General features: G+C 48.2%; 1 protein-coding gene across 1 annotated transcript; it reads right to left on the bottom strand.

Moving 5' to 3' along the window:
- Positions 1–469: 469 nt before the first annotated feature.
- On the bottom strand, positions 470–8648 carry LOC143834218 (uncharacterized). Its single transcript, XM_077330844.1, has 6 exons — positions 8530–8648; positions 7085–7555; positions 6805–6907; positions 5127–5209; positions 4763–4889; positions 470–3533 (listed from the first exon to the last, which is right to left on the bottom strand). The coding sequence occupies exons 2-6, from the start codon at positions 7478–7480 to the stop codon at positions 1513–1515; spliced, it is 2730 nt and encodes a 909-aa protein (XP_077186959.1). The 5' UTR covers positions 7481–7555; positions 8530–8648; the 3' UTR covers positions 470–1512.
- Between the last annotated feature and the right edge of the window lie 1876 nt (positions 8649–10524).

The raw sequence follows: 10524 nt of genomic DNA, 5'->3' as shown, positions 1-10524 counted from the left end.
ATCTCCTATAATATATGATTGACAAAGATATTAAACTGTGTGTGTGCTGCTTTCCACTTAGGCCGGCCTTTCTCATCCTTTTTACCATTGACAACCCCCTGAAATAGTCTTCAGGCTTCGAAAAACCCCAGAAGTGAGGTCAGCAGGCCACACCTCCTGGCCACGCCCCCAGAAGTCATTATTATGACCCAGCCCCCTCTGCAGGTTCATTATTGGCCATTTTTGTAAGGGGATGTCGGTCGACATAACCATCTGTGGTCATACTACCTGAATATTTTTTTAATTATAATTATATTAAAAAACAATTCCCACCCAATCGGCAAACCTTCTGGGGCAGTCAAGAAACCCCAGCGTTTCACAGAATCTCTGTTGAGAAAGCCTCTCTTAGATTCTCGGCCCACAGGATTAAACTAAGCAAGATGTTAACTTTTATTTATGGCATGAACATAACACTGAGGAAAATAAGGTACAAGTCACAAGCAGTCACTTCCATTGAACGTCTGAACTGGGGTTATATTCCTGCAATTTCACAGTTCTACGCTGTCAGATACTCTCCTTCCCTCCCCTCAGAAGCTGCCACCTCCCCTGCTGCTAAACTCCAAATTAAATGGCTGTTCTTAACAACTGACTGTTTTTCCAAGTGTCTCTGTGACTGCTCTCATTGGCCACTCTTAGGGACAGGCGGAACCTACCCCATCCATCACAATAATGCTACTGTTTGTCCAACAGGCGGTGTTGTATGGTGCTGAGGTAAGTAACTGGTATTTCTCCCAGCTGTGGCAACAGAGCTTCTTCCAGTCCCTGAGTATAATAGCTGTCCCTAGTTGTGTCCCCAAGATGAAGCGCCACAGGGCAAGGGCCCTTGGTCTACCGACTTAGCTTATGTCAAGAGGCTCACGCCTTCTGGTACAGGCCTCCTTTTAAATATGCAGCAGAATTGGGGAGACACATAGAGGGAGGGGTTTGCCTCTCAGCATCCTTTTCCCTGAACATAGAGAAAGTCCTGACAGCCCTTTTGGCACAAACCAGCAAGATCTACTTTGGCACAGGCCTCTTTTCCCTTTTCGTTGCAGAGTTATAAGAAAAAAGGTGCCGCCTACCCTTTCCCCCTTATAAATCCACAACCAAAGTGGCTGGAAACTTGCATTAAAAAAAAAAAAGCTGGGAATTAGTTCATGGATGCAATACATCATGATTTTATTTATTTTATTTATTTATTATATTTCTATACCACCCTCCCTGAAGTCTGACATAACACTAAAGTGGTCTAGGAATTCCTGATTTTTTAAAATAAAAAGCCATACACACCCCTTGACTGGCTGAGCTCTTTCCACGCAAGTGAGGGAAGGGTGCCATAACAAGCTTAGAAGCCATTTTGAGAAAGCTCTGATTAGCATACAATGCGTAAGAAACTCTGAAGTGGAGAAGCCAAAGGACGCCACCATCCCAACTACAGAAAGCCACATAATAGCATAAAGAAGCATCAAGGGACACACTCTTTCAAAACTGGATTTAAAAAGCAGCTGCTGGAAGCATCTCCTTCAAAATGGCATTTACACTTTGGGTGTCTCCTTGGCCAGCATGCTTGCTAGGGTTTCTCCCCTGGGTAGATTCATTGTTGGGCAAAGAGACTGGAGCTGATGCTGAAGAACTACCCACAGTCTGAGGATAGACAGGGTTTCCCCCAAGGGTGGATTCTTCACTGTGAGAGGTCAGCGAAGCCCTTCCCACACTCTGCGCTTTAACACAGGATTGCCCTGTGTGGAGTTTTTGATGCAGAGAAAGGCTGGTATTACTGAAGCTCTTTCCACCTTCAGAGGGCTGATGCGCTTTCTTGTTCGTGTGCATCCTCCGATGGTAAGCAAGGCCGGACCTGCCACTGAATCTCTTTCCACAATCTGAGCACTGAAAGGGTTTCTCCCCAGTGTGGATTGTTCGATGGGACGCGAGGCTGGTGGTCTGACTGAAGCTCTTCCCGCATTCTGAACACCGAAATGGTTTTTCCCCAGTGTGGATCCTCTGATGGGAAATGAGGTACTCTTTCCGACTGAATGTCTTGCCGCACGCTGAGCATCTGTATGGTTTGTCTCCTGTGTGGATTCTTTGATGGGTGAAAAGGTTTGAGCTGACACTGAAGCTCTTTCCGCACTCTGAGCATGCATAGGGCTTCTCCCCAGTGTGGGTTCGTTTATGGCAAGCAAGGCTTGATATCTGACGGAAGCTCTTTCCGCATTCTGAGCATTGGTAGGGCTTCTCCCCAGTGTGGATTCTTCGATGGGAAGCCAGGTTTGAGCTGACACTGAAGCACTTTCCACACTCTGAGCATTGATAAGGTTTCTCCCCCGTGTGGATTCTTTGATGGGAAGTGAGCTGCTCCTTCTGACTGAAACTCATTCCGCACTCTGAGCATTCGCATGTTTTCTCCCCTGTGTGGATTCTCTGATGGCAAGCAAGGTTTGAGATCTGGGCGAAGCTCTTTCCACAGTCTGAGCATTTATATGGTTTCTCCCCAGTGTGGATTCTTTGATGGGAAGCAAGACTTGAGCTGAAACGAAAACCCTTCCCACACTCCAAGCATTTATATGGTTTCTCTCCTGTGTGAGTTCTTTGATGGTAAGCAAGGCCTGATTTGTCACTGAAGCTCTTTCCACACTTTGAGCATTGATATGGTTTCTCCCACGTATGGATTCTCTGATGAGAAGCGAGGTGTGAGCTCTGATTGAAACTCTTTCCGCACTTGGAGCATTGATAAGGTTTCTCCCCAGTGTGGAGTCTTTGATGGGAGACGAGGTGGTCCTTCCGACTGAAGGCTTTCCCACACTCTGAGCATTTATATGGTTTCTCCCCTGTGTGGACTCTTTGATGGGAGAAAAGGTTTGAGCTGACACTGAAGCTCTTTCCGCACTCCAAGCATATATATGGTTTCTCCCCTGTGTGGGTTCTTTGGTGGTATGCAAGCCCGGATGTCTGACTGAAACTCTTTCCACAATATGAACACTGATACGGTTTCTCCCCAGTGTGGATTCTTCGATGGGAAGACAGGTTTGAGTGGTCACTGAAGCTCTTCCCACATTCTGAGCACTGGTACGGTTTCTCCCCAGTGTGTATTCTTTGATGGGATTTTAGGTTCTCCTTTTGAGTGAAGCTTCTGCCACACTCGGAGCATTTGTATGGTTTCTCCCCTGTGTGTATCCTTTGATGTGAAACAAGACTTGATTTGTCGCTGAAGTTCCTCCCACACTCCGAGCATCTGTGTGGCTTTTCAGCTGTGTCCAATCTTTCATGCAAAATAAGGTTGTTTCTCAAACTACAACTCTGTCTGCACGCCAATGAATCCACCAGTTTCTTCCCATTCATCATTATTGTGTGTTGGGAACCAAGTCTTGAGATTTCTGTGGTTTCTTTATGACTTTGGCCTTGAACTGGACTTCTATGGGAATTACAACATTCAGAAGTAACCGAATCATTCATTCCTTGAAGTTTGACTTCTATTCTCCTTCTCTGCTGTTTCCCCCTTCTGTTTCTTGACCTTTCTATTGGAGAAAAGAGGGACAAATTGCAGTTAACATCAGTGAACACACACACTACGGGCAATCATCATGTTTAAATGGCACAAATAGGATTCCTTCAAGGCAGTCCTTAATAAACACCCAGGGTCTTTGGGTTCAAAAAAGTCACCAACTACTGATACCTGGGTATAGTCTATAGATAGGCAGAGTGAAGCCAGCTTTGGGAACCTGGAATCCTTATTTGAAGAAAAAGAACACGAAAGATACACATTGATAATTTCTACCACTTGTGAGAGGAAGAAATATTTACGGATTCCAAATCACCCTGCCTGTCCAGGCTCACATCTTTCCTGTAAGTAGAGAAGAACAGAATGCAAATACGTTCTCCATCCTTGAGGTTAGATGTCCTGGAGGGGCTATGTATGTGAATGAGGAATACCAGATCTGTTGCCTCAGCTTGGTTCAGTGTGTTTGGAAATGACCTTGAGAAGCCAAAGGGCAGAAGAATAGGGGGTTGTGGTTTGCAGAAGCCTCAAACAGGAAGTGTGATCATGCAGAATATGGTTGGGAAGCACAACTGTGTACACACCCACCTGGGGCCCCTCCCCTCCCCACCCCCTCCAGGGCAATCACTGGCCATTTTGAGGGGTGGACCATATATGGTCATATTACACATAAATCTTTAACAAAAAATTAAATATATTAAAAATTAATCAACTCCCACCCATTTGGGAAACCTTCCAGGGCTGTCAAGAAACTTCAGGGTTTCACAAAACCCTGGTTGAGAAAGCCTCAGTCCTGTTAACAGAGGACTCTCAGGGGTGAGAGCACGAAATTATCCTCTAGCATTTCCAACTGAATTCATAGAATATTAGAGTTAGAGGGGACCTCCAAGGTCATCTAGTCTAACCCCCTGCACAATGCAGGAAATGGCCACAAGAGGGCAAGCACCTACACAATCCCTTCTGTCCACTCATTTACAATCTACCTATGTTCACAGAATTAGCATTTCTGTCAGTTTAGGAGTCTCTTATTCTTACAATCACTGCTTTAGATATATTGCTGGACATATGTCACGGACACAGAATGGTTATTCATCGATTTTAACACTGAACAACAGAAGTTGTCTATGGAACAGAGGTATGGTGTATCTGTCCTCCACGGCACCCCTGAGGTGCACTGCTTTCTACCAATGATAGCAGGAATTTCCACTTCAAGTACGGGCCAACGAAACAGCCACGGCGGAGCCATACCTAGAAAAGCCAGGTTCCTGCTATTTTCCACCGCGACCTTCCTGTGCAGGGTCTTTTGGCCCTGATCCAGCAAAGCCCACTCCTCCTCTGAGAAGAACACAGCCACGTCCTCCAAGGCCACCAGACACTGGGGGGCAAAAAGAGAGAGGAAAATGGTTCCTACTCCTAAATAGTCAACGTAAACCTAATCAGAGAGGGAAGGCGAGGGGGTGGGGGAAAGTTCCTCAGTCGTGTTCACTGCCCGCCCGAGGAGATGGCCAGGCAGAGGCAAAGAGAAGGCTTCCTCTGCTGCAGGGAGTGGAGCAAGGGACAGGAGTACCGAGGGTGTTGCAAGACCTTCCCCCTACAAAAATCCCCTCCCTACCTCATCTGGTTGCATCAGTGACGCTTTTGCTCCATCACGAGGAGGGGAGGGCCCGGAAGAAGGGGCAGGTGTCCTTCCACTGCCTGCGAGGGACAGAAGAGAGGTCGGGAGAGATTTATGCTGCTGATTACCTGGCCGAATTCCAAGGGGCGTTCCTCACCTTTGAGGGGACTCCCCTCATTTTCTCCCACTTGCATTAAGATCATACGGCTTCCCTCCCAAACCGAAAACCTCCCTCTCTTCTTTATGACATTTCTGCAGCTGATTTCAGCGGAATGTTTTGGGTTCACAGTCTTCCGTTCTTTGCTCCGCTTTGCCTTTCAGCTGGCTTATTTCTAGACACAGGGGTAGTCAAACTGCGGCCCTCCAGATGTCCATGGCCTACAATTGTAGTCCATGGACATCTGGAGGGCCGCAGTTTGACTACCCCTGTTCTAGAGTGCCTTTCTAATACCTGACCCAAAGAAATAAAAGCAGTACAAACCCAGAAGATGGTGGTGCCAAATCAACAGTAATCATCCATAAGAATCACAAACATGGCACAGAAAGATTTATGCCCCTCCTGCTCTTCCTTGGGTTGTGCACCACAGCACTATATTTGCGTGCATCCAGAGGGATTCCTCTGCTCCTTCTATTTTCCTCTTTCCTTCTGCTATGCTGTGATCTTTCCCAAAATTAGTTTTCTATGATTTGTGTTTTGTGCAATCACTGCCAAACTGTCTTTGGACACAGTGCAAACAGGAAGCTGCATTTATTTGCGTTTGTCCCAGGTTCCTTGCCTCAGGCTCCTGCCACCAAATGCCTTCAAAAGATTATGCCACTGACATCTCAGGAATATTATAACAAAATACTGCTACAATCTACAAAACAACGACAACAAATGTATTCTTATATCCCACCTTTCTCATTTGACTCAGGACAGGGAACATCAGGTAAAACCGTACAAATAATACAGAAATAACAAATTAACAGGTACATTAAATAGGATTTAAAATTATTAAGATTATACAACTTGATTCCAGCGTTTAGAGGGGCTGATTGTTGATGGTTTTAAAGTTTAAACTGTATGTTTTAAACTGTATGTTGATTTTACAGATGTTACCCACCCTGAATGTTGGAAGGGTGTGTTACTAATAAAAATTTACTACAACTATTAATATCATAATCTTCTGTCATTGTGTGAAAATTTTGTTCTCTCTGGCATTGATCCTTCTTTCTGCTTATGTTCAAAACATATATGCATGAGTGTGTATTCTAAAAAAAATGAAAATTAAAAAAAAATTTAAAGCATAGTTTTAATGTTCACCTTATTGGCCCTAATTATTATTGGCCCTTATTCACCCTAATATTATTGGCCCTTATTGGCCCTAATGTTCACCTTATTGGCCCTAATTGGCAGCCTAAAAATAAAAATTTAATTTAAATGAGCAAGTACTTTTCTAAAGCTGGGAATTAGTACACTGTGCTGATGATTTTTTAAAAACTGTCCAGCAATAATTGGGTGGAAGTAGAGAGACAACAAAAAGGACCTGAGGCAAGGGGGAAAAGGGTCTGTAGCTACGGCAATCCATTCAGAAAAAAGTATTGAGAGTTGCATAGAGCATCACTGCCATAAGGAACATGCAAAGGCCAACGTCAGAAAAGGAGAAGGACTGTAGCCAGCCCTCTCAGTCCTTACCCAAGGGTGTGGAGCCTCTGTCACTCTCCAGTGGGATCTCCAGGGAACTCCACCTGGGATCCGATGGATCCCCAGGAAAATCAGCAGTCCCTTCTGACAGCCTCTGAAACAGCAGAGAAGGAGAGGGATGAGGAAAGAACAATGTCGTCCAAAGCTGGAGAGAGAGGGGTAGGAAGAGATCCTTTTTAGGCTGATGTCCAGAGAAAGTTGGGCACCTGACAGTGGCTTTAGGACAGTCACTTTGGAGGTTCCCTGGTGACACACACACACACAGGCTCACCTGCCCGGCCTGCTTCTGGGCCTGCGCCTGGCTCAGGAGGAAGCCTTCGGCCAGGGCCACCGCCTGCGAACTGGTCTCCGGCCGGCATTCCCCCACCCAGCTCTGCATCTCCGGGGGCAGGACGGCCAGGAACTGCTCCAGGATCACCAGGTCCAGCATCTGCTGCTTGCTGTGCCTCTCCGGCTTCAGCCACCGGCGGCAAAGATGGTGGAGTCGGCTGCAAGCCTCTCGGGGCCCCTCGGCCTCCGGGTAGTGAAAGCGCCTGAAGCGCTGGCGCTCTGGATCCGGGCTGGATGTGTCCTCCCTGGGGATCTCCCAGAATGCCTCGCTCCTCACAGCCTGGAGAGGAGGCCGTCCTCCTCCCGGTCCAGGGACAGACAATCCCTGTCCTTCCATCTCACCCAGCTGACGGAGCTCCTTGCTCGGCCGCAAGTTCTTCTCTCGAGGCCTGTTGGGGGGGGCTCCTCAGTCCTGCAAAGAAAGCCAGGCCTTTCGTGAGCATATTGGGACCCCCCCCCCCAGGCAGGAGAGCACAGTGGCTCCTTTCCACCCTCACAAACTCTTGTCCGTCAATTCCTCTGCCCCCCTTTTAGAAACACCCAAGGAAGAGGCCCCTGCCCCATTCCCGGACAATGAATCCTACAAGTGGACTTTCTTTTTCTTGTCTGTCTTTCATCTACTGTGCATCAACAGCATTGGTTGATGGACTTCTGTCCATTATGGGGGGGGGGGGAGAGAGAGAGAGAGAGAGAGAGAGAGAGAGAGAGAGAGAGAGAGAGAGAGAGTTTTGCTCCTGGCTTCCTCCACCTGTATCTGTGATTGTCACATCCTTTCTCTGTCAGCTGCATCCAAAAAGACAGATGCAGCAGGCCGGACAAGGCAGCAGGAATCCGCCCCCCACTCCTCCCCCACATGCAGCCCGCTGGGTGACTTTGGGCCAGTCAGAGTCCTGTTAGGGCTGTTCCTACAGAGCAATTCTCCCACAGCTCTCTCAGCCCACACTTCCTGATAGGGCGTCCATTGTTGGGAGAGGAAGGCGATGGTGAGCCACTTTGAATCACAGAATCATAGAGTTGGAAGGGACCTCCTGGGTCATCTAGTCCAACCCCCTGCACTATGCAGGACACTCCCAACCCTCTCGCTCATCCACTGTCACCTGCCACCCCCTTGAGCCTTCCCAGAATCAATTTGAGACTCTTCCCGTAGTGAGAAAAGCGGGGTATAAAACCCAAATCTCCTTCTTCAAAGGAAAGCAAAAGCTTTTGGCTCTTCTCTACCCTTGGGCACCCTGCGGATGGGGACTGCGACTCCACCCCCCTTTCCTGTGGAGCGCTGCTCTTGATCCGGTTTCGCGCCAAGGCGGCCTTCCCCGTGTCCCCTCCCCGCCTTCCCTGCAGCCGCCGCCAGCCACGCAGCCTCGCCGTCGCCCTCCGTTTTCTCCCCACCTCCTGCTTTCTCCTCCTTCCCCGAAAGCGCATCGTGCTCCGCTCGCCATAAGAATTACGGGGCTGCTGCTGCCGGTGCGACCGCAGACGCCAGCCCCCGTTCCCCGCCGGGAGGGGACTGGAAGTGACTTCAGATCCTTCCCTCCGCCTGCTCCTCTAGGCATCCCGACTCGCTCCCGGTAACCCTTCCTCCCTCGGCTTGCAGGACAAAACGATCACAAGCCGGGCGGGCAGCGGTTGTCTTCCCTTGCAGGACCCATCATGATGCACGCCTCAAGCTGTCAAAGACTCCAAACCCCAGGAGATAGAGATACAGAATCATGGAGTTGGAAGGGACCTCCTGGGTCATCTAGTCCAACCCCCTGCACTATGCGGGACACTCACGACCCTATTGCTCATCTATGGTCACCTGCCACCCCCTTGAGCCTTCACAGAATCAGCCTCTCCGTCAGATGGCTATCCAGACTCTGTTTAAAAATCTCCAAAGATGGAGAACCCACCATCTCCCGAGGAAGCCTGTTCCACTGAGGAACCCCTCTAATTGTCAGGAACATCTTCCGGATGTTTAGATGGGATTTCTTTTGAATTAATTTCATCCCATTGGTTCTGGTCCGTCCCTCCGGGGCAAGAGAGAACAACTCTGCTCCATCCTCTATATGGCAGCCTTTTAAATACTTGAAGATGGTGATCAGATCCCCTCCCAGTCGTCTCCTCTCCAGGCTAAACAGATCAAGATCCCCCAGCCTTTCTTCATACGTCTAGGTCTCCAAACCCCTCACCATCTTTGTTGCTCTCCTCTGGACACGCTCCAGTTTGTCTACATCCCTCTTCAACTGGGGTGCCCAAAACTGTACACAGTACTCCAAGTGAGGCCGATCCAGAGCAGAGTAAAGCTCTACATATGTATATGTAGATGAGAGTGCAGCTTTCAGACTTGGCTCCTGAGAGTTTAATTCTGGGTATAAGCTTTTTGAGTGCAGGCACATTTGTGTCTGAAGGAGTTTGATTTTGGTCTTCCAGGTGCCTTGAAAACTGTCAACATCTAAAGTGCAATATCTGGATCAGCCCAAAATTTGGATGTGCAACACCGCCCCCTATTGGCAGAACAGCTTATATAACTATCACAATACATCCCTAGGGGTATCCAGCTTTCCCAAAGATGGGATTTGAACTCGGGTCTCCTATATCGTGGTCAGGCACAGTCACATTCTGTAGTGAATCAGGGAGCCCCTCTCTTTTTAGAGGGGAAACCTGCTACTCTCTGTATCTGGTCCTTTCTTCCTCATTGTGGACCAATAGTGTCTCAGATTAATCTCTCTTCCATTTTATCCTCACAACAACCCTGCAAGGGAGGTCTGGCTGAGAACATGGAACTGGCAGAGAGGGGATTTGAGGCTAGATCTCTTGGATCCTACTCTAAAATTCTCATTCCTGGTTCTGACAGGGCAGGGAAATGCTTAAGGCATCTTTGTCCTGTAACAGAAAAAATGGGGAAAATGTGGGGTGTAATTCTGGGTGAAGGCTTTCATGTGCATGTACACTTCTTTAGCAAGAGTGTCTGCACAGGAAAGCTGGTACCCAGAATTGAACACCCCTGTGCCAGGTCACAAGAAGCCAGGAAGGTGGGAGGCACAACAGACAAGATGGAAATCAGCCCTTCTCCATTTTATCCTCACAACAACCCCGTCAGGTACGTCAGGCTCAGAGAGTAGGAGGACTGCCCCCTCGATTTGTACTGAAAGATGCCCAGTTCGCTATGTGCTCAAAAAGGTCTGAGTGCCTGCGGGGGTGTGGGGTGGATGGAAATGGGAATTAAAGAGAGAGAGAGCGCCTGCCATTCCGGGCCCAGAGTAGTCTATCTGACTGTAAGAGAAAATCCATTCCACGTTTTCTTTGCAACTAGTGTAATGTAATTCATTGGAGCCCATGCAAGTCAATGGGCATTCTTGCCTCCCTTCTTTCCAATGGGTCTTCCAGCGTCTCCCATGGGCATTC

The sequence above is a fragment of the Paroedura picta genome, chromosome 3, assembly GCF_049243985.1.
Source record: "Paroedura picta isolate Pp20150507F chromosome 3, Ppicta_v3.0, whole genome shotgun sequence".
Taxonomy (NCBI): Eukaryota; Metazoa; Chordata; class Lepidosauria; order Squamata; family Gekkonidae; genus Paroedura; species Paroedura picta.
The sequence above is the reverse complement of the archived record's forward strand: the minus strand, read 5'-3'. Positions and strand labels throughout refer to the sequence as shown.

Excerpts from the sequence above, each read along its gene's own strand:
- LOC143834218 (XM_077330844.1), bottom strand. The coding sequence starts at position 7,480 with ATGGAAGGACAGGGATTGTCTGTCCCTGGACCGGGAGGAGGACGGCCT. Across the intron at positions 5,210-6,804 it reads CAGAGGCTCCACACCCTTGG|GCAGTGGAAGGACACCTGCC; the intron begins GTAAGGACTGAG and ends TGTCCCTCGCAG. Across the intron at positions 3,534-4,762 it reads CAGGAACCTGGCTTTTCTAG|AAAGGTCAAGAAACAGAAGG; the intron begins GTATGGCTCCGC and ends TTTCTCCAATAG.